This window comes from Ammospiza nelsoni, chromosome 1, assembly GCF_027579445.1.
Source record: "Ammospiza nelsoni isolate bAmmNel1 chromosome 1, bAmmNel1.pri, whole genome shotgun sequence".
Lineage (NCBI taxonomy): Eukaryota > Metazoa > Chordata > Aves > Passeriformes > Passerellidae > Ammospiza > Ammospiza nelsoni.
In genome coordinates, this window is record NC_080633.1 from 15,201,498 (window position 1) to 15,229,271 (window position 27,774).

A 27,774-nucleotide genomic window follows, 5' to 3' on the forward strand; every position below is an offset into this window, starting at 1 on the left:
ACTTGCAATAAATTAAGCTTTAAAAAACTGCTGTCCAGATTTTTTTTTTTTCATTTGGGATGGAGAGGAGGTGACAGTCTCCATCCTGGAGGACAACGAGCTGTGGGCTGCGTGTTCTCTGATCCCCCTTACTGGGTTCCAGCTCCAGGATGCACACAAGCAACAAAGGCACACTGGTATCTCCCTGGCATCTGTGAGCACCTCAGGATTTGGATTTTCCCCCTTTTAGACAGCAGAGGAAAAGAAATGTAAACAAACACACTAAAAATCCCAAATATCACAGTTTCCTATCTCAACCACCTGCTTTAAGCCTTTACCTCACTCTTGGCCCCTCAGTTTTGCCACACACACAGTGCTGTCCTCAGCGCTGCCATGCCAGTGCTAGGGTAGATGTTTAAATGTAAGGTTCCCTCTACCCACCATGCCACCAAGGCCACATTGAGCAAATGAATTGCCCTCATCACACAGCACACCAGTATTGGCAACCTTGGTGACACGGCCATGTCACCTGTCTGACACCAGGTGCCAGTGGAGCTGAGGTGGCAGTGCAGGTCGGTGCCCAACACTCCTCACCAGGGTGGCCAGCGAGGCCTCACCTCTGCAGCCCTTGGCCAATAACCTGAGGGAGCTGGGGGTGTTTAGCATGGAGAAAAGGAGGCTCAGGGGTGATTTTTTCACTCTATAACCACCTGAAAGGAGCTGTAGCCAGGTGAGGTCAGCCTCTACTCCCAGGCAACCAGTGATAGGGCAAGGGGACTTAGCCTTAAGATGGCCCATAGGAGGTTCAGGTTGGACAGTAGAAAGAATTTCTTCACAGAAATGGTTGTTAGACATTGGAATGAGCTGCTCAGAGAGGCTGTGGCGGCTGTCCCTGGATGCATTTAAGGAAAGACTGGATGTGGCATTTAATTGACATGAAGATGTTGTACTTGATGACCTCAGGGCTTTTCCAGCCTGATTCTGTGATTCTGTGTGGATGATGCCAGGTTGCCCAGGAACGTGGTGGGGTCACCATCCCTGGAGGTGTTCAAGAGGCGCTTTAGGGGTCACAGGGGAAGTGCTGGGTTGGCGGTTGGACTTAATGATCTTAAGGGTCTCTTCCAACCTTGATGATTCCATGAGCCTATAATTCTACAATTCTATGAGTTTACGGTTCCACGAGTCCAGGTGCGCCGCGACAGGAGCGGCGGCCGCGGGCGGTGCCATGGCCGCCCCGCCCGCCTGAGGCAGCCCCGCCCCTGCCAGCGCCCCCGGCGGCCCCGCGGGCACCGCCCCGCCCGCCCGAGGGCGGCGCCGCGCCTGCGCACAGGGCGGGGCTGGGGGCGGGGCGGGCGCTGCGGTGGGTGACGTCACCCGCCCGCCCCACCGGCGGGGCGGGGCGGGAGCCGCGGCCGCAGCCGCCATGGCCGGTGCCATGTTGGGGAGGAAGTGAGAGCGGGAGGCGGCGGCGGCGGCCAGGAAGGAGCCCTTCCCTTTTCCCTCCTGCCGGGGCGGGCGCGGGTTTCTCGGCCACGGCGGCTTGCGAGACCCCCGGCGCGGGCGGTGCGGTCGGCGGCAGCTGGCGGCGGCGGAGCTGAGCGCCCCGGAGGCGGCGGTGGCCTAAGATGGCGGACCCGGCGGAGTGTAACATCAAAGTGATGTGTCGCTTCAGGCCCCTCAACGAGTCCGAAGTGGCCCGAGGGGACAAGTACATCGCTAAGTTCCAGGGCGAAGACACCGTCGTCATCGCGGTGAGGGGCCGTCCCGGGCGGGAGAGGCGGGAAGCGCCGCGGGGGAGGCGGGCAGGCAGGGCAGGCAGGCAGGGGGTGTCCGGGGTCGGCGCGGTCAGGCGCCGCGGGGATGGGCGCGCTCTGGGGCGGGAGGGCTCGGCAGCGCCCGCGGGCGGGGACGCCTCGGGAAGGGGAGCGGCCTCCTTGGAGAGCGAGGCGAAGGGGAAAGGGGGCAGGGACGGCTGCGGGCGGGCTGGGCTGGTCTGGGCATGGAGGCGGTGAGGGCTGAGGGGCGTGGGGCTGTGGGGACAGGGCGGTGGGGGCAGCTCGGGGGACCTGTGACAAAGGCTCCGGGCAAAGAGTGCCGAGTGCGGGGTGAGGCGAGTCCCGCAGTGTCCGCCGGGCCCTGTGTGTGACTGTGCGGGCACGCGTGGGAGCTGCCGCCCCATAGCTGTCTGGGAAGAAATGCGAACGACAGTGCAGGCTCCAGAGAATTAGTGCTCAAGATCTGTGCATCAGTCTTCATCTGACAGCTTCTTTTTTGTTGTTGTTAAATCAGAATAAACAGATCATTTGCCTTACTACATGTTCGTAAATGTATTTTAACTGGAGTCTCCTTGAAAGTTATGAAGCCCGTTAAAAACAATACGGATGTTGCAGGGGAAAAGATAATCCTTTCCTTTTTCTTCAGTGGATCATAGCTAGCTACAAAGTGGAACTGGAATATAAAAATAAAGTACGGTAGTTTGTTGCCTGGTTTGGTTGGTGTTGTACAAACACGCTTTAGCCCCAATGTTTGTTTTGTTTTTGTTAACTCTTAATTTGTGTTTTCGTGTAAATATATTTCATGAGAGACTAGTTGCTTGCTGAAAGTAACTTAGAGGCCAGTTATCTGTCTAAAAATTCGGGGGTTTGTTTTGTTTTTTTGAGGCTACCAATAATAGCTTTTTTTGCACAATATCTGAAGTTGCAGGAGGCAATTTAATAAATGACTTTTTTCTAAGAGAAGTTACTAAATAGTAATGCTTTAGTCTGTTAATATTCGGCTGAATTTGTCAATAAAATATGGAATGCCATGAGTCTGGAATGACAAGAACAATAGCATGCTTGTGAAATGAGGTAATTTGGGCTCATTTCAGCTGGCAAGTTACTATCTTGGAGTACATCACTTCTTCCTGAGGTTGTACAGGTAAGCTCAGAGTAAGGAGCCAGTCCTGGAAAATAGAAAATTTAACTAGAGTGGATAATCTCACTTTCATCAGTGAATACCCATTCATTGTGACACTGCATAGTCTGTTTAAAATTCACAGTTTAGTGTAGAAACTTTCACGTGTTCTGACTTAAAAAATAAATTTTCTTTTGGTAGCCCTGGTATTAATGAAAGCTTATCTTTTTAAAATACTTTTTAGGTGCACTTTAAAATTATCTGAAATGTAGATTGTGCTGAGGTGGTTCTGTATCTGAGTAGAACAATCTGATGGTGTGCTCCTGCGGGATCGTGTGGAGCTTTCTGCTCAGGATTGATGTTCAGTGTTGCCAACTGTACCTTGGTTATTTCACCTTGCTAAAAATCACAACAAATTTCCCAGTTGTCCTGGATCCAGGACTTGCTATGTCTGACTTGAAGAAAAATGCCCCCAGAATTACTAAGTTGGCTAGCAGTGACCGTACTCCTGTATTGTTTCGCAAAAATTGAATAAAGGTTTGATACTCTGTCTTTGTAATGGTGGCTACAAGATTGGTATCCTCAAAATTATGACTTGAATCTCTAAAACTCTTGACAATAACTTGTGTTTAGTAGTTTTGTTTTTAATAACTTGACTGAGTTTTTACAAATTCAGGGCCCCTCTAAACCTGAGCCTGTGGCCAGGCACCGCTTGTTTCTGTGTGCTGCAGAATTGCCCGAGGGAGGATAACAGGAGCAGAGCTCATGAAACAGTGGCTGAAAGGCTTCCTCCATAAGCTGTGTGTTTGCTTACCTCACTCTCTGCTTGCTGGCCTTGTTGCTGCCTGTTGAGCAGTAATTGAGCCACTTTTGGTTTTTTATAGCTGCTTCCCTCAGCTGCCTGAAGGACTTGCACCTCCCGTGGGTGCCTGGCTGCGCCTGCAGCAGTGCAGGCTGCGATAATAATAACAACAATAATAATAATAATATTAAAAACTTGGGATGGGAGTTGCCTGTAATGGTCGATGGGAGGTGAGCACTGGGAGGCAGCGGAAGCAGAGCTGATCCCAGGCTGCAGATTTGACTCTTCTGGAGGAGGCTGGGGAGGAAAATCAGTGACTATAGCCAAACCCTCGTCCTTCCTTGACTCCCCTGTCATCTCTGAGCTAGCTGTCTTCCCTTCTTTTCCAAGCTCCTCTGAAGTTAACTTCATCCTTGTCTTTCTGGACCAGTGAGTCAGTTTGAGCTGTGTTAGATAAAACAATGGTTTTAACTGTAGCTGGTGTGTAACAGCAGTTTGAGGGGACATATGGTGTTGGTCTGCTTTAAAGAGCAGACTCTGAAACAAAGTATTTTCTTTCCACAGGATGAAACTTTTTAACTAGTAAAGGGCTTTTAATTTTTTAATTGCAGGTTGCTTCTTTCTATCTTAATATTGTATTAATTATTTTTTCCTAATGGCTTATCCTGTTAATTAAGTATAAGGATTTTGTTAAAACAGATGATAGGATTACTCATTATATGACTTTTATGTTAAACATTAGAAATGTACCCTATGTGAAAATTGACAGCAATTTGCTAGTGGATTTCAGCCTTTTGAGTAAGATAGAACAGAGAGAAAGAGCAGTTTGATATGGGATTATCTCCTTTGTTTTATCAAATATAAAACTGCTTGCAGCTGAGTAGCTTTATAGTTCTGCATAATGTATCTGTAGATCTTCTTTAAAAACCTTTCTATATCTAGTCTTGTTCATCTTAAAGCTACCCACAAGATACACATTGCTGAGTGCAGTGACACTCTGGGGTTTCGGGCTGGAGCCTGAACCAAAAGCAGCATTACCCAGTGGCTGCAGTGCTGGGGCCTGCTGGGTGTGCACAGGAATGGGCAGTGTGCCTCATTGGCAAATGGTTTTTAGTGACAGTCATTGTCCATTCCTTATTTGTATGGCTTTCAGGAAAGAATTGTGGCTGCTTGTCTGTATTTTCATATTTAAGATGTGATCCTGGAAAGAGCTTGAGACATTTGACTTTCTTTTTCATCATCTTTTAAACAAGTGTTGGATTGTAAATGAGACAAGGCTAGGTTAGAAAGTTGTTAGAATCAGGTAATGAAGGTCACTTCTACTACTGCAGCTTTTAGTAATAGGTTTTTCAAAACAAAAATGCTGAAGGCTGTACTGAACTGTATAAATGCAAGAAATGAAATGCATTCTTTAACTTTATTATTATTATTTGCTAATGCAGAAAGAAAGCAGTGTTTAATTAGAGACAAAAAAAAGGCATCATGTCTACAGTGGTACTATAAATATGAATCAGGAATTGTAATCTGTAGCTGAAATAATACTATTATTCCAGTGTTACCCTCTGTTTCTTTTTCTTATTTCATTCCATTAAATGTTGGGTAACAAAGGTGCTTTTCAGGTGACAGTGGTGTGATGATTTAACAGAAAGGAAATATTCTGGTTTGCAGGAGTCTGTAAAGGCAAAGCTTTTCTCCCTGGCTACAGTGCCAGTTGTGTAGAAACACCTTGCTCATATTTGCTGGGTTTTATTGTCCTGAAATTCAGTGACCATTTTTGTAAACAGCAGTACTTGCTTTTCTCTTTAGAAGAACCTTCCTACTAAAGTAAAAAGTTTGGCTGAAACATTTATTCAAACAATATTCTGTCTCTATTCTGGAAATTGAGTTTCTAGTCACAGTGTTATAAATCACATATTTTAGTAATTCTATAGCGAACAATAACTGCTGTAATAGTTAGTACTTGAATTGCAGTACTTCCACAGAAATAAGAAAAAGGGGAAAAAAAGCTGAGATTCACTGACTGTTCTGTATCATCTGCACTTTTGTGTGCATGGGGCTAAGACAAGAAGAAAATCCTCTTTGTTTATCCTGAAATTAAAATCCTAATTTGTAGCTGTGCCTTTTCACCCATTGGCAGTGTTGGACTGGATTAGGTGTGTCAAAGCAGCAATACCTTAGCTTAGTAATAGGAAGAAGTGAGTCAGGTATCTGACATCATACTTTCCAGAAACTATTCCATTTTGGATAAATCTTTTAGCATATTTAGTGCTGATGGGAAGAACATTCTTTAGTACAGATGCAGCTCTTAAAGGCAAAGTAAGCCCATTATGTGCCCCTTTAACCTTCCACCAGGAATAGGCTGAGCGTGGGTAGGTGTTGTAGCACTGTGGCCATTCTAGCAAGAAACATTCAAGAACTTCTGCATGTGTTGTGGTAGAAAAACATGCCACTGATTTTTCAAGTGAATTTTCTACTGCTGACTTTGCTTCAGATATCAGTGCATGAGAAGTAAGATAAACGGTGATCTTAAGAATAACCAATTCAGTACTTTATGGAAAGTTGCAATAGTAATAAGGGGTTTTTAAAATTACATCTATGGAGATAACCTTTAGTATTTCTCAGACTGTGGATGTAAATGTTCAGTGTAGTTGTGATTGCAGATTTTTCTGTAGTCCTCATTGGATATATTGACAAAAAACTTTTCCACAGAAACTCACATGTACTCCAAATTTTGTATAATTTAAATTGGCTGAGCATCCTTTTATATAATGGGTAACTAGTCTTTAAGTTAGCTATGGAACTGTACTTCAGCATCATCCCTTTGTTAAGATTCAGTTAAACTACTGCTGAATCATGTTGGCAGCTGCACCTTTGTGAAGGCTGTGAGAGCACTTGGAAAGTTTTGCTGTGAGACCACATCCCTTCGAGTGCAAGGCAACTGTGGGAGCTGCAGTTGTCTCGTGGTTGACTACAGACAAAAGAAATGCTAGGCAAGGAACTAAAAGATTCTGAGAGAGGAAGTTAGAAGTTCTGCTTGTTTGCTTGGTATTTTATCTCTTGCTTATAAGGCCTTGTGTTAAATTTTTAACATTTGAGCAGCAGTTTCTAAAAATTTCTGGAGTGTGTCAAAGCAGCCTCCTGCTGTGTTAGTGACACTGCTACTACCCCTGTCAGGGACACAATGCTGCTTGGGCCTTTTGTGTCTTCAGTTCATCATTAGATCTGATTGTTTACTGCTTGGGGAAGAAAAGGCATCTGGTGCAGAAAAAATATCTGACACTTTAATCTTTCTTGATTAATCTCTTAAAGGTAATGAGGAGACATTCTGGGGCATGGTAATCCGTGCAATGCTGTTTTAGCTTTGTTTACTGCAGAAAGTAGACTGTAAAGAGAAGTGATAAGACATTGTAGATGTCAAAGATGTGAAACCATACTGAGTGGGAGTAATTTGCATTCTTAAAACATAATTATCCTGGAACCTGCTTGTCTAAACTTCCTTGATTAGGTAGTGACTCAGTGATGATGGAGCAGGGACATGCCACTAATATGGATTTTCATAGGTGTGATAAAAATGAGGACATGTGAGCGAATATTCCACTTTCCACGTGCAAACGATGGGGAAGTGACAAGTGACAGCAGGACCCCTTGTGAGGATTCTCTTGGCCAAAATTACAGAGTTTTGTGTATTGGTAGCAATTGGTAACTTGAGGGAAATCGATATTGGTCTTGTGCTTAGCAGCTTTCACTGTAAAATAAACAAGATCAATTAAAGGCAATAGTGTCCAAGTGAAGGCCTTGCAGCTTGATTTTCTGTTCCACAGTGGAATTATTTCAGTGCATGTAAATATGCACTGGAGCACGAAACAGCTGATTAATGTTTTGTGGTGTAGCTGACTTGCAGTGTGTAGAGTAGCTAATATCTGTGAAATTGGAAGCTTATTGAAACTACAGCTGCTAGTGAGAAAGATGGTGTTATCTTTTCTACAGGATCTTCCTTTTTGTGTAATGTGCTCTCAGTCTTCATTTTCTTACCTCAGGGTTACTTGTTGTTTCCCTCCTGGTGTATCTAACAGCCTCAGTTCTACCTGTAGAACACAGGGATTTGAGGTGTCTTTGAAGCTGAAATGAGTAATGGAGGAGGGTGGTGTTTTCCCTGCTGTGAAACAAGTGTTCTGGCAAACTTCAGCCCCTTAGGGACAGTTCTGCCTACTGAGCCTTGTGGTTTCTTGAACATATTTATACAGTGAACTCTGTAATTATTTTTCCAAGAGAGCACTCATCCACCTGATTTCAAGGCCTCAGATAAATATGTTTAGTCTGAAAAAGCTTTGTTTGGTATGGTGCTAGATATTATTAGAAGACAAATGGAAGGCCAGGCCAGGAAAGGCAAATGTGGGTGGGTAAAAGATGGAAGCCATACTTGTTTCTTTGCCAGAGAGGCAATTCCAGAATATCCTTGTGGGAGGATAGTAATGAATTAAATTTAGGCAGAATGGAACACTTAACAGTTGCAGGGAGTCTAACAGTGTTAACTGACCTAGGTTTTTTGTAAACTTTGCCCACCTGCTTGGCTACCTACAAAATCAAACTCTGAAAGAGCCACAAGAAATTTGAGCTTTGTAAGATGAGTGTAATCATTTATATCCTAATAGATTGTCAGCTGCTTAGAACTGTTACGAGAATCTCTTCTCTAAAACAAAGCAATAACCAGTGTTCCTCTCAAAATTTTGTCAGATCTTCTTCATGTAGTCTTTTCCAAAATGAGTCTTGTGGAAGGTTTCCTTCCCCAGTATCACCTTTTATTCTGCTTGGGGAGCTTTATTTTAAGGATGTCTTACATGGCACAATAGTTTATGTTGAATGTTTCTTTTTGGTTTGATTTTTTTCAAGAAACACTACCAAGACACGTACTCTGTGTCATGGGGTATGTTTTTAATAATGGTAGTTTACCAGAGTGAGCCTACTGCCAGGGTAGGTGAGAATAAGGGGTTCTTAGATGTGCAGACCAGGCATTGGCTTTCCTGGTAAATCAAGTAACTTGAGGTCATGTGCAGAGCAGCTTTGCAGAACTATGTAGATAACACTCTGAAATCAAATATGTTTAATTCAAGGCCTTCCTAGTAAGCAAGCGTGTGAAGATTTAGGCAGCACTATTTAAGCTGATTTCCACACAACAGTCTTCAAGTGCTTTAAATAGAAGATTGGGCTGAGACAGTGTAAAGTACTTCTAAACTATTAACAAACACCTTCCATTCCACTTCCAGCCATTTTTGATAACTCTTCTGTTTTGGTTTGGTTTTTTTTACAGTCCAAGCCATATATATTTGACCGTGTATTCCAGTCAAACACATCACAAGAACAAGTGTACAATGACTGTGCTAAAAAGATTGTCAAAGGTAAGGTGGAAGAGCAAATTTACCACAAGAAAATCTCATATTCCTGTGGATTTCAGTGTTGAAAACTAATACTTCTATTGCTGCTTTTTATCTTTGGAATGTTTAAAATGTGCCAGCATGGATTGTAGCACCATACAGTCATCCTGTAGTTGAGCTAATAAATTATGTCAGTGCTGTAATTAAACTTGCTGTTGCAGTTGACTGCAACATTTGTTATGTTTTAGGGTTTTTTTTACAGTTCTCTGCAATGATCGTTTAAAACAATTTGTCAGAAATTAAACATAATAACTATTAATAATAATTTTGAGATGTGTCATCTACCCTCCCCATGCCCCACAAATTTACTGATGAGGAACATCATACAGAACTTTGTTTGGAGGAATGCAAGAGGAAATGAAAATTGTGAAATAAGAGTTATTGCTGTGCATGCTAGGGTGTGCAATTTCTCCAAACCTGAATTCTCAGATTTGGCCTAGTACCTTCAGAAAATCAAGTCTTGTGACAAAGAAGGATATGCCACAGTAAGTTTTTGTAGTAAGCAATTAGCTAGTTCCCTGAAAATAAAATTGATTCATTTCTTGAGGGCATCAATAAATTCTAATTGACCCAACTTTCAAAACAGCTTTACAGAGCCTTGTCAGAAATCCCTGAAATACCGACTGTTAGTTAATACCAACGGAATATTGGGTGAACATACTGTGTTTTTCATCATTAGAAAAGTAAATTGCTGTGGGAAATGCAGGCTGCTGCACGTATTTAACCCTTTAATGAGTTAAATAATAATCAGGCTCAGATCAGGAGGTTGCTCATTGAATTTAGCTAAGAGTTGTAATGCTGCCCCTTTTATGCTCATGTAAGACTCTGAGCTCTGTGTGGCATTTCTCACCTGTGCTGCATCAAGTGGCAAATGAGTTCTAGTGGTGGGACAAATGGATTTACAGGTATGGTGGAGTGGCAAAGCCCTCCCCAACTGGAGTATCTCCTCGTGCTTGTTTTTGGAAAATAAAAGTTTGCTTGCAGGATGTGATTCTAGAGTAACTTACACATAAACAGGCCAGGCCACCAGCCTCTCACCCCTCAATCTAAACTTTGCTTGGTTCATTCATAATTTGAAATAGAAGCTTATGCCCTAAGAATAAGATGCTTGACACTTAAGGTGTCATCCGTTTGCATCACAATTGGACAATTAAACTTTCCTGTAGGCAGAAAACATGATGATGTTCTCCTGTTTGGTTTCTTCTGGGGTATCAAAGACCATCTGTTCAGCCTGGCAATTGCATTGATTTCCTTTTTGTTCCTAAATGTGAAGTCCTGATTTTTCTGGTTGAAGAAACAGGAACTTCTAAGGCACGGTCAGTGATGGCAAAATGCATTCAAAGATTTAGGGAGGAACACCTCCCTCCCCCTAACTCTAGCACAAGGTTCCCAGACACTGAGTGATTTAACTTGCTGGGCATTTTAGGACCTGCTTGCTTAAATTCTATCTAATTCAACTTATCTTTAGAAGAAGGAAATGAACACTAATGAAAATACTCTTTCCCTTTAGATGTACTTGAGGGATACAACGGTACAATATTTGCATATGGGCAAACATCATCTGGAAAGACACACACTATGGAAGTAAGAATGTTAAAATAATTTTCTCTTACTGTCACTGTCATGTCTTTTCATCACAATAGTCTTTGCTTTGTAGAAATAAGATATCAGCTTGTTTTCTTCTTGCAATATTTTGATAGCCCATTATTTTTTTAGGACTGAGAATGGCAGTGTGGGGGTTTTTTTTCACATTCAGTAGCAGGATGAGAAACACAGGAATAATATCAATAGCATCATTTCAGTTGTAGTTTGGGAGAGTTCTGCAGCTGTTCTTTTCACTTTTGGGAAACTGGGAGGCTCACTTTACTTCATGGAATAAGTGCATTGTACCTGTCAGTATTTTGTCAGTTGAACTGACCCAGATGTTTTGTGTCTGAGTACTGTTTGTAATGCTGGATTGAGTATGAATTTTTTCTTATATTCTTTTTCTGTTAAGGGGAAGCTTCATGACCCAGATGGAATGGGCATTATTCCAAGAATAGTGCAAGATATTTTTAATTATATTTACTCCATGGATGAGAATCTTGAGTTTCATATTAAGGTAAACTTTTCTTCATTTTTACTTTAATCTGTATTAAAATTCGAAGGTAGTCTATGTGTGAATGGATATTCTGTATCTGTTTCAAATGCCTGTAACCTGGAAACTGATAACCTGGGTTATTACTGATGTAACTGATTTTTCCTAAAGAAGAATTATGTTAAAATTTTCATTTTGTTCCATTCAATATTGATGGAAACAATGCTGATAACGTGTGGCAGTGCTGATAGTGATTGAAACTTCTGATCAAAACAGTTTCTTCCTAAAGATACATTTTAATTCAGCCTGAAGAACTTGAGCTGGATGTAGTGTTATGTGGGAGGTCATAGTAATCATGCTGAATCCTTGTGATCAAGATGCAAAGCATTTTTGCCTTCTGATGTATCCCTTTTCCTCTTCTTACTTCTAGGTGTCATATTTTGAAATATACTTGGATAAAATAAGGGACCTTTTGGATGGTAAGAGTTTTATTTGTGTTGAACATATAAAATAAATTATTCTGTAGGGACATATTAAAAAACCCCTTATGTTACCTAGATATTCATTATACTAATAACTTTGTATGATAAAGGTACATCATAATGGGAAAGCATGGAGCTCATCTGTATGATATTACTAGAGCTGCAGTGGTGGTGCTTTCTTGTGTGTTAAGCTTTTGTCAGGTGTTGCTGAGAGGTTACATTTCTGACTCGGGCATGCATTGTATGCAGTGCTCTCATTCAGTTTTGCCTTAGCTTTGGTATGTTTTCTCTTCCAGTTTCAAAGACCAATCTTTCTGTTCATGAGGACAAAAATAGAGTTCCCTATGTAAAGGTGAGCATCAGTCTGATGTATTTTCATCTTGCACTCCTCTCCTGTGCACATTTATTTGTGCTTTGTTTATGTGGTGTTATTTTTCACAATCCCCCCTTTTTTCCCAAGGGTTGCACAGAGCGGTTTGTATGTAGTCCAGAGGAAGTTATGGATACTATAGATGAAGGAAAATCCAATCGACATGTAGCAGTTACAAGTAAGTATCATCTTCTGTTTCCTTTTAGTGATTTATCTGTTTGCTTCTGGTATAGGGGAGGCACAGACAGTGAGCGAAATAATTCAGGTGTGTGAAAGGGTCTGGCATAAGCAGTTTCAGGATGTGTTTCATAAACAAGCATTTCAGTTCATTTCTGGTTAGATCATGTTGCTTACACTGGGATTGAAAGGAGAAAGTAAGTCATCAGTGAGGAACTGTGCATCACTGGAGAAAAAGGTGTAGTTCTGCTTTAGGAATAATGCAAAATCCCAGTTTGTGGAATTTGTTTTAATTAACCTAGAAATCTGCAAGTGGGGCTTGTCCACAGTTTGATCATTCTGTTGCATATTCCAAGAATAGCTGATCAGAATTCAGACCTGCTGCAGATGTAAACAGCATCCCAAGATTTTTGGCTGTAGCATGCAATTGAGTTGCAAGGAGCCATGCCATAGGTCTCCAAATTCCCACAAAAAGCAAGATTTGGAAATGACAGAGGGGTTAGGGAAGACAAGGGAAGATGTAGGTGCATGCAAAGTAAAACTTGAGCTCTTAGCAGCTGAGGTGACTGTCAGAAGTTTCAGAGCCAATTTCAGGATGTTTCACAATCTTCTTGTGTTTAGTTCTTTATTCAGGAGGAGATTATACAGTCATTAAGAAAATAGAAGCATTTTCTTCTCATTTCTTAGGTTAAGGATCAAAATCAAAAATTATATTTTCCTTTTAAGGAATTTTTCAGTCTTGTGGTTTTGCTTCCTTGCTCCTAAGTAAAAAGGTTCAAGTGGGGACTGCACTAAGAAAATTTGAATAGAATATTATTTTGTGTTCTGTGCTTCTTTAAGATCAGTAAGCTGGTACTTTTAGAACTGTGAGAGATTTATACTTTAAAGGAAGAAGAAATGGCCAGATGTTCTCATTCAGGTTAAATTTTGTTACTGGATTAAAATAATACTTTAAATTCAACACGTCTTGTTTTCTCTTAATGTTTCACAGCAGAGGCGACAACACAAGACAGGAATGAAAGGCTGTGGCCAGTTAAATTTTCAAAGAGGGATAAAATGGGGTACACTGGAAGTCTTCAAAAGACTCTCTTATCAAGAACTAAATATACTTTCTGTTCTAATAAAGTAAATTAATGTGTGAAATCCATGGTTGACAAGCTAGCAAACCTGATGAGTGAACTTATGTGATATTAATAGGAGCCCAAGGGAAAACTGGATCTTTCTTACCCAATTAGATCATACCATTGGTTTTGCTGCCTCTAGGTCTGCTGTCATTGAGAGATTACTCTATACAGCTTCATTAGCTTTGAATCTCTGCACTGTGGGGAGGTGTTCTTTTAAGTGAGACTGATTGTACAAATCTTTTTGATGTGTTTATTTTGAATTATAGATATGAATGAACACAGCTCCCGAAGTCATAGTATTTTTCTTATTAATGTAAAACAAGAGAATACTCAAACAGAACAGAAACTAAGTGGAAAACTTTACCTTGTGGACTTGGCAGGTAGTGAGAAGGTAATTATAAGTTTCTCTTTCTGCTCTGAAACTGTGTTTTCTCTTTACATTCAAGTATTTTACATGGTTCAGTTGTCATCTCTGAGGTGTGTCAGTTTTGATGTTGAAATATGGTTTCTGAATCCTAGGCTGGCTTGGCTGTTAGATGCTTTAAGCTGATCCACATTTCTGCAAGTGAGGATTTGTAAATCTAGACTAGGGTGGGGAAAGAGGGTAAAGTTCAGTTTCAGTATCTGAGATGTGTGGGTTAGCCAGGTACAGGAATCAACTTTTATGGTTGTGGAATATCTGGATTTTCTTATGTAGTGATACCAAGTTTCTTAATCTGAAAATCTGATTAACATTGGTTGACTGCTTGCTTTCCTATATCAGTAGCTTAAAGCAGAGAAGGAAATACATACTGTAATTAGTCTTCTGAAAGCTGGATTTCTGACATGCTTTTCATCTTTGCTTCTGGGTTTATCCCTGTCTTTACCTCCAGGCTTGCTGTTGTTTTTCCTTACATCATTGTTCTATGACCTTATTGTTGTCTCTGATCCTATATTTATTCTGAAATGTGTTTCTTCAGTCAGTCTTTTTAAAGAAGAGAGCTGGGTTGCAGGTCTCCTCTCTCTGTAGTTCCTTTCAGTGTTTATTTCAAACTTTACATTGGTGCATTTCCCCAGTCCCTTTGAAATGCATGCAGTTTTCTAATGGCTTGTATCAGTTTATGCACAGGAAAGTAGAATTGTTTCATTGTAGTCATGGTCACAGCTGGGTGGAAATAGTTAAAGGGAATGTTATGGAACTGTAAGTCAAATTCAGCCCTTGAGGCAAAAGAGGCGAGGTGTATAGAATGGCATCAGGTCAGATTTTTTTCATGTTTCTGCTACCTACTGAAGCTCCTAGAGCACTCATATAAGGTCAGATTCTGCCTCTAAAATCTGTTCTCACAGATTTCTGCTTGTGAAGATTTTCTGTTCTGTTTTCTAGGGGTAGTAGTGATATGTGGTTTGGGTTTTATGCTTTGTTTTGTTAGGGTTTTTTAAGGGGAGAGGTAGTTTGGTTTTAAGGATGATCTCTGGACAAACTATTCATAATACTTATTTACTTTTAAGGAATTAATCTTTTTTACAGACTTCAAAAAACTTTTGAAGTTGTTAATTTGACAGAAGTTACTAACTATACATTTATGTGTTACAAAAAGGTGTATTTTGCAGGGAGAATATTCACTTCAGTTAAAAACGTGAGAAATGTCTTCAGACACTGAGTTTTGAATGAGAAGTTGATAATGAATTGGGGAAAGTCTGACTAAGAGTTGGCTTATGTGTACCTCATAAAGCCGGGGAGACTGACTTATAAGTGGGGAAATGATATAAGTTTTCTCTTAAATTTTGAAGGTATGTTTTGAAGGTGCATTTAGTAATGTCCTGAAATATTGTATAGGTTAGTAAAACTGGAGCAGAAGGTGCTGTGCTGGATGAGGCCAAGAACATCAACAAGTCTTTGTCTGCTCTTGGAAATGTCATCTCAGCCCTGGCTGAAAGCAGTGTAAGTGTTGTCTTTTGTCTTTTTTTACTTGAAGGTTAAAAGCTTGCATCTCTGAACATACTGTGCAGAAATTCCCACCAGTCTCAGTGATATGAGCCAGTGCATTGCAGGTGGCCATTACTCTTGTACTCTATTGACAGTAAAGATTAATAAGTTACATTTAGTGCTGAGGGACCTGAGCATTATACTGAAAATTTCCTTGTGCTCTAATAGTTACCAACATAGAAATACAATTTTGTCATCCCATGCATCTTCAGTCTTATGATTAATGAATTAAAGTAGAATTTAATGTCTTTCTAATGAGGTCATACCTAGCAAGAGTGTAGTTCATATTTCAGCAAATTAAATGTGTCTGAAAACCCATGACTGATCATTTAACCTCTTCCTTGGTAGACGTATGTTCCATATCGTGATAGCAAAATGACCAGAATCCTTCAAGATTCACTAGGGGGTAATTGCAGAACCACTATTGTTATTTGCTGTTCTCCATCTTCTTACAACGAATCTGAAACTAAATCTACTCTTCTGTTTGGCCAAAGGTGAGTATGTGATTTAATAGGAATAAATGCACAATGAGAAATAAGTAAGTTGCTCTATTAAGATTCCTGAACGAAATTAATTAGGATGTTTACTTTCTTTCTGTAATTCTTCAGTGTATACATGCCTAAGTGTTGTGATCTGTCTTGTCTCTAATATATATAAATCCTGAACCCAGCCAGGATCATGAAGACTGTATTATCAGGAGCATATAATTTGGTTCAAATTGTGGTTTAATGTATAATCTTCAAGGGATAGAAGTACTTCCCTGTCCCCTGCCCTCCCTAAAGTAGGTAGGAAGGAGCTCTCCCCTTGTAAGTTGAAACTTTATTTGCCAGGAGAGCCTGTTTTCTGGTCTGTATCTAACACTCCAGTAAACTTTGAAATGATTCTTGTGAATTCCTGTGTCATTTGTAACTGAATTTATACATACTCATTCCAATTAAGTACTTTGTTAGGTAGTTTTTCTTTACCATTTTATTGTTGTTGCTGCTTTTTTATACTCTAGTTCTTAACACTGGATTGAATCACACCATTTAGTGGAGCACATTCCAAAACCAGTCAGTGTTTTGCTAGTCCATCTGGTCTTTGATGTTAGTGCACCTCTGCCACTTCAGTCCAACAAGATACTTTCCTACTGGTCTTCTCTGAGAAGTTTTGTATTATGGAAAATAGATCAGATTAGAAATCTGGCAGAGTGTGAATAGTTAGCGTGGAGTAATGGCTGCATTCTGCAGTGGAGCTTTTGGGTTTCATTTTAGAAGGTAGGAGGTCTTTTCCTTTTATCATTTAGTGAATGAGGTACTGGAAAGTGTCTACCAGCTGCAGCTATGTAGTTTCACTAACTTGTGCTCTTGGTGTTTTCAGGAATTAACAGAGTGCATTCCTGTCTCAGCCACTACAGTTAGTCCAGTGCAATAATTCAACTTCCTAGGGATATCAAATTTATGCTGAAGCCCTCAGCTGTAGTAACTGAAGGCTATGTAATAATGGTATAATATAGTAGAAAAGCATATCTCTCTTAGTAATAATGTGTCCCTAAGATTTTGCTTTTGGTTGAAATGAGCTGTTTATTAGATAAGCCAGATGGCTTGCATGCTAGAAGTGTCCTCTCCATTGGACAGTGTTTGCTAGATGAGGAATACTGTTGTTCAAAAGTGTGTACAACTGTCCTGACCTCAGTTCTTTCAGATGAATGTATGCAGCTTAATTTTTCCAACTCAATCAGCTTGAGATTTCTCAGCTTTCCAAAAGTTGTGTTGCTCTGTCCTTTGACAGTTGTATCAATCCAAATGAAAGAATAGTAACTTGACAGGGAATAGAAATAAGGTTTTGGAAGAGATGGGAATGTTTATATTTTCACTAGTGATATGTGAACATGTTATTTAGTAACCTTTAATTCCTTTCTTTAAAAACAAATTTTCAGAGCTTTTTGCTTTCTCTGTGTAGAGCAAAGACCATTAAGAACACAGTCTGTGTGAATGTGGAGCTCACTGCAGAACAGTGGAAGAAAAAGTATGAGAAGGAAAAAGAGAAAAACAAGACTCTGCGTAACACCATACAGTGGCTGGAAAATGAGCTCAACAGATGGAGGAACGGTGAGAAGCAAGTTTATTATTATTCTGCAAACTTTAGGCAAGACAACACACACTGAGTTAGTCTTCAGGCTACCAGAAATAGCTGAGAGCACTATGCAAGGCAGTGATAAGGATGTTAAAGCTATAGGAGTAAGTCAGCTTTGGAGCATTATATTTTTCACTTTATTGCAACTGAAATGACTTCTAATAATCGTGTTATGACAAAAATGTCTGAAAGTGTTTTCCTGTTAGATTGATCAACACTTAGTTTTCTAGCAGGACTAGAGTTACTTACATTGTAAAATAAAAATTTTGGGGGACACAAAAACTGATATTATTTGTAAGTGCAGAAACTAAGTAAAATGTTTCCTTTGTTTTGGTTTTCCGATTCAAAACAATACTACAAGATCTTGCCCTCATTTAAAACTCAAACATGTCGATGGGCAAAAAACCCATCCAAACCCCAAAGTTGCTGACAGTATCAAATATGTGCCTGTTAATTCTTCCTGAATGATTAACTTCTTAACAGTTCAAGTTGCTGGAAAAATGCAAGTTAATAGTGAAGCCATAAATTCAGGAAAGAGAACATAGGTCATGCAAATATACTCTGGAGTTTCGCAGCTGTAGAATATGATTTTGCAATCTGACAACTGCACCACATCCTGATAAAAATCTGAAAAAAATGAGTTTGCTGAAATAGGTTTGGTAGGATGTAGAGGGGTTTTTTGTTTGTTTTTGTTGGGGTTTTTTTATTGTTTCATACAGCTGGTATGAGGCCACACCTGAAATGTAAATATTCTGAAATAACTATACTTAACATCAGATACTGGGGTGTTGGAAAGAGCCTATACCTTCCAAGGACTGCATGAAATGTTTTGAATAAAGCACTAAGAAATTTAGTTTAATTTACTAGAGAAGTGCCTTGGTATGTTCTGTCTTCTTCTCTGTGAAGTTAGTGTTCTCATCAGAAAAATCTTTATGAACCTGAAAGGATAAATGTGTAATGGAAAAGATTTTACATTAGAAGCAGAGCAATGTAAAAGTAAATGTGACTACCTAGTAAAACAGTGCCAAGGGAGACAGAGTTTTATGTCTTCTGGGAAAATTAGGTGACTTTCTAGAAGATAAGGTTTGATGTGTAGTTTGGAGCTCATAGTTTTGTAGTAAGCAGGAAATAGTTTGGATGATCTAGTGGGGTTTTGTTTGTTTGTTTTTGTTTGTTTGGGTTTTTTTTACCAAGTAATCAGCTGAACTCAATTGCTTATGAACTGTGTAAAACTGTTAGTAGGAAATATGGAATACTTCTCAAGGGTAATTTTTTGGGAAATATGTCATGGCTAGCTGTACTAAAATTAAGTTTACTTCTAAGGGGAGACTGTACCAGTTGATGAACAGTTTGACAAGGAGAAGGCCAACTTAGAAGCTTTTGCAGTGGACAAGGATATTACTGTTATTAATGATAAACCAGCTACCACAATTGGAGTAACTGGCAATTTCACTGATGCTGAGAGAAGGAAATGTGAGGAAGAAATTGCCAAACTTTACAAACAACTGGATGACAAGGTATGCCATTCTTTCTTAATGTAAGATCTCTTGAAAATATGTCTTGAACTATATTATTGTATAATGCATCTTCATCATTCTCAGGAGGAGAAGCCAAGGGGCAGGTACAGATCTCTTCACTCTTGTGACCTGAGGGAATGGCCTGAAGTTGTGTCAGGGGAGGTTTAGGTTGGATATTAGAAAAGGTCCTTCATCCAGAGGGAGGTTGAGCACTAAGGCTCCCCAGGAAAGTGGTCACAGCACCAAACCTGATGGAGTTCCAGAAGCCTTTGGACAATGCTCTCTGGCACAGGGTGTGACTCTCAGTGTGTCCTGTACAAGGCTGAGAGTTGGGCTTGTTGATCCTGATGGGTCTCTTCCAGCTCAGCTTATTTGTGATTCTGTGTTTAATTTGCCAGTATTCATTTGTTAGCTCAGCTTGTTTAAGTATTTGCTGAGAGTACTTCCTCTTAATTCTGATTAAGATAAATCAAAGTTGCCTTACCTGGTGCTAAGGGAGTATTGTTTGTTAGTTGGAAAACAATAGATGAGGAAAAATTAATAATTTGAAGACACTATTTTTTATGTTTGGAATATTTTATTTGAAATTTAAAAAATCTCAAATTTAAGCAGTAGTACTGTATTTGAATAGAAAAAATATTTTAATTAACAATTAATTGTCCTTAGAACAACTTGGAGAAGGCTTGCAAAAGCACAAGTATAAGTTTTTTGTCTCTGAAGCGTGGTGAATTACACATACATGCCAGGTTAAGAGCCTAATGAATCAACCAGTGAGAAGAATTGTTTTTTACTTTTACTGCTTTTTTGTGTAATTGTCTTGGAATAAAGAAAAGTTAGATACCTTATGTCTGCTATCTTGTAGATTATTTTTTTTCTGAGTGGTATTTGTCAGTTTAATGAACACAGTCTTATTTCAACTACAGGATGAAGAAATTAATCAGCAGAGTCAATTAGTAGAAAAACTGAAGACACAAATGTTGGATCAGGAAGAGGTGAGTTTTGCTTTTGCATCTATATTTTATTTGCATTGTCTTTCCATTAAAGAAATCTTTGGTATTTGGAATAGGTCACAGTTTATGACCAGGAAGTAAAATGGAAGTATTTTATGCAAAGGCAGTTGTCTTCCCTATGCAGAGTTAGCAGGTTGTCAAAACTGAAGGTAACTTGATTTAATGTAAGAAATCTGTTCTAAGGTTTACTTCTGGTCAGTTGCTGTACACAGAGGGAAGGGAGAGGAGGGAAATCTATTGGCCCATAATGAAAAGGGAAGTATCTGTGCGTTAATTCACACCATCCTTGCTAAAATATTCAAATTATTTGTATGCACATGTTGCCAGGGATATAAATTAATGAGAGGAAATTCCTATTAATAATGAAAACTTCATTTAGCCAAAATATTACAAAAATTATTTCTCTATACCACAAATGTTAAAGTAATCTTTGTGTGCATATTCAGAAGGAAATGGGCTAAGGACTAGGGAAGTTGGAGCTACTGTTGAATCTAATTTAAATAAATAAATCTGCTTATTTAGCAGTTGTATCCTTTGTCTAGTTATTCTTCAGCACTTAAGTGTTAAAATGCTGAAGTTTAGTCCCTAGACTATTGAGAATTCCAGACTCCTGAGTAGTGTTCAGTGGCTTTTTTGAGAATTTGCAATATTCCATGTGCATTTCTAGTTGCTACTCCTATGTCTTCATTTGTAATCACTTCCATTTTTAAAGACTTAAAGAACTGTGAATATAGATGGTGAATTTAGTTGTTCATTATATTCTGTTCTTGGTATCTTTATTGCATGAAGCTAGTCACTGGGAATGTAGATATAAGCTATTGTACAGCTAAAAGCATTAATAAAATTCAAGATATGTGTGGAGTTTTCTTAATGATTATTTATTGTTGTATTTTTATTAAACCTCTGTCAATGTTGCAGCTTCTGGCATCAACCAGACGGGACCAAGACAACCTGCAAGCAGAGTTGAATCGCCTTCAGGCTGAAAATGATGCTTCTAAAGAGGAAGTGAAGGAGGTGCTACAAGCCCTTGAAGAATTAGCTGTCAACTATGATCAGAAGTCTCAGGAAGTAGAAGATAAGGCAAAGGAATATGAACTGCTTAGTGATGAACTCAATCAAAAATCGGTATGAAATTGGGATAAGAAATTACTCATAGTCTTCAGTGTGACTTTCTTGCCTTACCTGTAGTTTTTTAAGTCATTTGAAAATGTTTCACAAGGGAAAATGAGATCCTAAGTCTAAAACTTACTTCATTTTTGCAGGGAATGATTATCTAAAACCTGTAAGCTTAAGAAAAAATGTATGGTGATTATTTACCTTGATAGTGCTTGTCTTTTTAGTGCCTGTGACATTTTATTCCCTGAAGTGTGTTCAGAAATATCCTAGGTGTCAAAACTTAAAACTTTCATTACATTCTGGTGTTGTTTGCCTTTCTGATGCAGATGGGAAAATCCTGACTTAAGAATCTGCTTCTTCCAATCTTGAAGTTGCAGTGAGCATGCTGCAGTTTCTCTTGAAAGGAATGTGTATTTGCCTGCTGTGTGTTTGGAATGTGAGATAACTTACCTTGATACCTTCAAAAATGAGCAGTTTGGTTTACTTTCTGCAAGGAGTAGTTGGGGATGTATTCCACAAGATGACCCTTGTTAAAATACAGATGCAGCTTCAGTCTCACAGGCTACTGTGCACCTCCTTACATCCCTGAACTGACATCCTCCTTACATTTCTGAACTGACAGTTTTGGTAGCCAGTTTTTGGCAGACCTCAATCAGTTTTAAGTTAAGCTGTTAATACTCTACCTACTGTCCTAAAATTCTAAGTACTGGAAAGGATCAGCGTGTTTGCTGGCATTGCAGACAGTATCAATGACACAAGTCTCACTCTTCTCTGTTCTCAAAGATAAGAGGATCTGAGTCTTCTAGTGGCTGTGTCTTCCAATTTTCAGTTAGGAACATTTGACATGGGAGAGCACTAGTGATGTAATTGAAGTTCACAAGATCATGAAACTTTTTTTTAATCTTCTGAATGTTCTGAACTGGTAACTTACATCACTTGAAGATTGGCCAAAGTCTGAGAATTATGAAAGTCAGAGTCTTATGAGCAGCATTTAAAGGCTCTTGGAATAGGCTTGCTCTGTGTGTATGATTCTGAAGTGTATGGTTTGTTTTTTGATGGGGTTTTTTTCTTGTTTGCTTTATTTGTGTAGTTTTTAGTTATAGGTACTGATTCTAGATATTAAAACTAACATCCAGTGAGTGTCATGAATAACTCAATCTGCAAGAAAGCAACTGTTCAGAGGTGTCATAAAATGAAGACATCCCAATCTGGCACTGCTAACCCATGCAGTAAACATCCTTTGGCATCTCTGTCTGAGATGCAGACTAATAGCAGACTCTTGAGCATGCAAGCTGCTGAGCTGCAGCCACGACAACCACAGCAGCTCAAACCAGCTGAAAAAGTGCTCAAGAATAAGTATTGTGCTTATGAAATGTCAGTACTGGAAGAGTATTCTCATTTTTTGATTTGCAAGTAGGGAAGAGTTAAGAGCTCTGCAGATAGATAGAACTGAAATTGTTTTAATTTACCAAAGTATGGTGGAAACTGTTGGACTCGCTGTCCATTTACCCTTTTCTATAAATGTGATTCCCTGCAATATTTAATTGTATATAACTCTAAATGCTGTTTAACAGTGTTAACACTAATTTTGTTGCAGAATTTTAAGATTTTGTGAGTTGAAGGTCTCTGTCCCCAGTACTTTTTAGTTCTTTCAGAAGAAATGCTGGTGCTCTGTAAATAGTATGACACTAGTTCCAAGAACAAGAGTTGTTTTGTTTAATCAAGGGTAACTTCTTTTACTGTAGGTCACTTTAGCCAGTATAGATGCAGAGCTTCAGAAACTTAAAGAAATGACCAACCATCAGAAGAAACGAGCAACAGAAATGATGGCTTCCTTACTAAAGGATCTTGCAGAGATTGGAATTGCAGTAGGAAATAATGATGTCAAGGTAAGAGTTAATCACTGCTGTTTTCAGTGCCATGTATTAAACACATACATTGTGGATAGGTGGGGACATTTTCTTAGTATGATAAAAATTACCACCATAGGAAGCTTCATCTATATTGATAATTTGGACATAAGCTTCTCCATTCCTTGTATTGTGACTTAATCAGGTCCCAGACAGAATTTGATTATGCATTTTTTCTGAAGCAGTGTTATACAAGTGCTGTGACAGTGTGAACTTCAAACAAAGCACTTCAAAAACACAGCAGACCCTACTGGTTGGCAAAGTAAACCCACAGAGTGCCCAAAGAAACTTGATACCCATGGGAGCCAAGGGCATGCTGAGAGGTGACCAGGGTGATGAGCCCATCTGGCCTCTACACAGGAGCACTAGGGCAGTCACAGGCAGGCCAGGTCCCTGGGCATGGCTGGCCAGGGGAGTTCTGTCTCTAAAGCTCTCAGCAGGGGCACTGAGAAGAAAAAGCTCAGAAACCTCCCCAAGTTCAATGGCTTAAACTAATCTGTCTGAGATACCTCCCCCACAGGAAGTGTCTCCAGCCCTGCTTACCTGTGTTCTCCAGGACAGATACATTGATCTGGAAGGACACTGGGATCTGCCCATGGTTGGTGATCTCCAGGGTGCTTCTCTCAGTGAAACCCTTACTCAATCCTGTTATCAAACTGCTGTATGAAGTGGTCATAATCAACAGCATTGTCTTGGAAATCTAATACTGACTTACAGTGACAATCAGGATGACACTTGTATTAAAAACAGCATGAGGACATGAAGTAAAAGATAAGTCTAGAAGATGGCTGTAGGGCAAGAATGACTTGCAGTAAGTCATTCTGAGCAGTATTAGAAATAAATTGTGAATTGCATTTACTTCTTCAAGCAACTCATTATCTTTGTACAAATTTCTCAACAATCAATCAGAAAACTTTAATACCAAAATGTAAGTTTGTTGTTTTGTTTTTTTTTTTTTTTTTTTCTGAAGTTCTGTGGTTATCAGTTGAGGCTGGGGATATGTCCTGGGCATTAAGATGCTCCAGTGCACTGTTAGTTCACTTCTGTTATGTGAGCTTTCTAAATGTGCTATTCCACCCTTTACAGCAGCCTGAGGGAACTGGCATGATAGATGAGGAATTCACAGTTGCAAGGCTGTACATTAGCAAAATGAAATCAGAAGTGAAAACAATGGTGAAGCGTTGCAAACAGTTAGAAGGCACACAAGCTGAAAGCAATAAGAAAATGGAAGAAAATGAAAAGGAGTTGGCTGCCTGCCAGCTCCGGATCTCACAGGTAAATATTTCTCTACAGTGCACAGTGTTCTTTATAAATTAAATTCATTAACCTATTAGGGAAAAAAAAAAAGTTGCAGGGGTTTTTTTGGCACCTTACAAAGCACACTGTGAGTGAACAGCCATAAGACTCAGCTGTTTCCTTAGTACTGTCATCAGATTGGATGCTTCTAAGTAATTCTGCATGGCAGGAAGTCAGAATTCCTGTAATTTATCTGTAGCCTGCTAATGCTTTTGTAGCACTTGTATTAAATACTGGAGCCTGTGTGTTCTCCATCACAGGATTCTTTACAAATGCAAGTCTTACAGAAGCAGTGGCTAGTGGGCACTCTGCCTGCTAATGCCCCAGGCTGGAAGTGGGAGAGGTAATAGCAGAGTAAAATATCAGGAGGTTTGTATAGCAGATTAAATTTATTTCTAATGTGAGAAAGGCCATTTTAATGTGATTGTTAGAAAAGATAAGTAATGTGAATTCTAACACTTCTGAAAACTGTAATCTAGACATGCAGTTTAATATTTCTGTATTGTTTTTCATACAGATAATCATCTCTTTTAAAATCAGGAGATGCACATTTCAGGGCAATTTTCTAAATACAGTGGCCCTCTCTTGCCTCTGTTAGTATTTAACATTCAAAACATCTCCCAGCCAAAAATGTATTTCATTCCAACCCAGAATAAAGACATTGTCTTAAAGGCTGCATTACAGATCTACTTGAGTAGTCATATTGTTCTAAGAGTCTAGCTGGCACCATTTTTGTTTTGAGATGAGGTTACTTGTTGTGTAAAAAATAAGTATGAACCGTTTATGCAGATGTAATTCCATGGTACCTAGTTCCAAAGCAAATGAATCTTTTCATTCCACAAGCATGAAGCCAAGATCAAGTCACTGACTGAATATCTTCAGAATGTGGAACAGAAAAAGAGGCAGCTGGAAGAATCTGTGGATTCCCTTAATGAAGAATTAGTTCAACTCCGAGCACAGGGTAGGACTTGCCTCCCTACACCCCACCCACCACCACTATTTTAACAAAATAGTGATAAATATAAAGTGGGAATTGCTCTGTTCTGTTTAGGTTGAAAGGTAGAGCTATAGAAAGGCTTTTTGCTACTAAACATGTAGCATTAATCCATGGTAAAACATGTTTGCTGCTTGAAAGAACTGTTATTGATAGGATTAAAGGTGTTACTAATTTAATTAATTTTTGTGGTGGGAGGGGACTTTTTCCAAATTGTAAGGTGTTGGCAAGGGAAGGGAAATCAATGCCATCATCCATGTGATTGTGTAGATACCTGGCTGAATGGGTTTTTTTGTTCTCTATCCCTTCTAGAAAAGGTCCATGAAATGGAGAAAGAGCACTTAAATAAGGTTCAAACTGCAAATGAAGTCAAGGTGAGGTAATTTCATTGCTTAAAAAAGAAGAAAACCCTAACAACCCAAATTCCCCCCAGAGTGAAGCCTGGTGGTAACTCAGAGCATTTAATATGTTCTGTTTTTTTCTAATAGCAAGCTGTGGAGCAGCAAATTCAGAGCCATCGTGAGACACATCAGAAACAAATCAGTAGTCTGAGGGATGAAGTTGATGCAAAGGAGAAGCTCATCACTGAGCTTCAAGAGTGAGTATTTGGCTTTATTTTAGTGGTGCCAAATGTCTCTGGACTGGGCAAGTACAGAAGCAGAGTACAGTGGGAGGAAGTGGTGAGAGTTTCCTCCAGAATTGTCCTTCTGGCTTCTATTTTGTTACTGAATGGGCTAAGAGCTTCAGCTGATAAAGTATTTCCTTTGTGTTCAGCCAAAACCAGAAGATGATGCTGGAACAGGAACGTCTGAGAGTTGAGCATGAGAAGCTGAAAGCGACTGATCAGGAGAAAAGCAGAAAACTTCATGAGCTTACGTGAGTGATAATGAAAGTGACGTGTGAAACAAATGTGTGTGGGGACACTTGCTCTACAACTAGTGGCCACTGATGCAGTGCCTCTCACTTTATGGTATCCTTGTAAAGACCATACTATACTTGTTTAGAACCTTTGCACTGCATGAATACTTAAAATAAGGAGTAAAATTATGAAAGATATGAAGGCCACAACTGCTTTTTTGTTATTATGCTATGGATTGGAGTAATTAACTTTTCAGTTTGCAGCTAAGTGTTGCCTTCTGTAAGACTGCAAGAGTCTTCTAACAATTCCCCTTACTCTTTTTGTGGTTCTTGTGTTCCCTTAATCTTTTTATAGTTCTTGGGTGATTTAACTTGTTAGGTGGCTCTAATTGGTTTATTCTTAAAATCAAACATTGCATGCTTCATTGATGAACTAAATACAATGTGTTAGTGAATTAGAGACTCAAAAGTTAGTGGAAAAGTGGAATTACATTCTGCTTGCAGGTACTATCCAAGTCAAACTTGAAAAGAATTCTCAGCTTCTAGAAATCTGACCTTAGTCTCCTGGAAATCTTTCTAAGTGTATCAGTTGTAACCCCTTCCTGGTGCATACAAATTTATCTTTACAGAAGCTAAAAATGCATTATACTTAAAGTACTCTTTGAAAAGTTCTTTTTGGCTATGTTTAAAACACACAGTGGTTTTTATCATGGTATTTGAAGTAGTCAGAGGGACCTGACTCATTTGTGCTGGTAACCAAGAAATAATGCTTGCTATTTTGTTTTTTACCTTTTTGTTTGTCCTGTTTAACTGACTAAAATTTTAACTGTACTCTGATCTTGTGATTCCATCTTATTTTGATTTATCTATCTGCCACAGTGATTACAAAACTTACATTAACTACAACAGATTTTCTTGTAAGATTTGCTATACATCCCACATTATTGCTTTCTATTTCAGTTTGTAGGCTCAGCTACATCTAGTACTGACCACTTTAAAGCACCTTCTGTATAGGAACATTCCTCTTCAAAAGATTTTCAAAGAAGTTCTAAAAATTGTATTCTGTGTCCTCCCCCAGACTTTTTGAATCCAGTTGTTTTCCGCTGAATATCATAAATGTGCATGGCAAATGACAAACCAGGAACAATGCAGATTATGCACTTTAATTTTTTTCCATTTGAGGTTGTAGGAGATGCCTGGAACTATTTATCCTGGGCAATGAATAGGATAGTGGCATTATTTAGAATATTTTATTAGATCAAATGTCTGGTCATTTAACTGTGAGCTAGTAGTGAAACTGACTGAGTGAGGAGAAATTCCAAGAGGAAAAGAAGTTTTTTTAACTAGTTAACAGGAACGCTTCATTTTTTTCACTTTATGTTCTGATCTCAGATCATAAAAAAAGTGCACATTTCTTTCCTGTATTCTGTCATCTTGGTAACTGCACTGACTTACAGTTCTGAGAAAGAACATTTCCTGTGCAGAAAATGCTTTCAGAGTAACTGGCAAGACAGCAGCTCTGTACACAGATAATCATCAGGTTCTATTCCTGTACACTGACACTGTTGTTTATTGCTGGTTTTGCCAACTTGTTAAGAGTGAGGTGTTAAAGAAAACAAAGAGAACAATTTTAATCTGGTACGTGATCCTTATT

The 27,774-nt window shown here is 39.4% G+C and overlaps 1 protein-coding gene across 1 annotated transcript in view; it reads left to right on the forward strand.

The window, feature by feature from the left end:
* The first annotated feature begins 1,390 nt into the window (after nt 1–1,390).
* The window catches only part of KIF5B (kinesin family member 5B), a 33,698-nt gene continuing 7,314 nt past the window's right edge, over nt 1,391–27,774 (forward strand). Inside the window, exons 1-20 of the mRNA XM_059488893.1 lie at nt 1,391–1,730; nt 8,985–9,072; nt 10,619–10,692; nt 11,105–11,209; nt 11,616–11,664; nt 11,964–12,019; nt 12,128–12,215; nt 13,605–13,729; nt 15,155–15,259; nt 15,653–15,798; nt 17,246–17,394; nt 18,743–18,936; nt 19,860–19,928; nt 20,865–21,071; nt 22,808–22,951; nt 24,059–24,247; nt 25,112–25,229; nt 25,575–25,636; nt 25,751–25,860; nt 26,037–26,138. Of these exons, the coding sequence (XP_059344876.1) occupies nt 1,605–1,730; nt 8,985–9,072; nt 10,619–10,692; nt 11,105–11,209; nt 11,616–11,664; nt 11,964–12,019; nt 12,128–12,215; nt 13,605–13,729; nt 15,155–15,259; nt 15,653–15,798; nt 17,246–17,394; nt 18,743–18,936; nt 19,860–19,928; nt 20,865–21,071; nt 22,808–22,951; nt 24,059–24,247; nt 25,112–25,229; nt 25,575–25,636; nt 25,751–25,860; nt 26,037–26,138 (2,306 nt within the window). The 5' untranslated portion in view covers nt 1,391–1,604. The remainder of the gene's footprint in view (nt 1,731–8,984; nt 9,073–10,618; nt 10,693–11,104; nt 11,210–11,615; nt 11,665–11,963; nt 12,020–12,127; nt 12,216–13,604; nt 13,730–15,154; nt 15,260–15,652; nt 15,799–17,245; nt 17,395–18,742; nt 18,937–19,859; nt 19,929–20,864; nt 21,072–22,807; nt 22,952–24,058; nt 24,248–25,111; nt 25,230–25,574; nt 25,637–25,750; nt 25,861–26,036; nt 26,139–27,774) is intronic.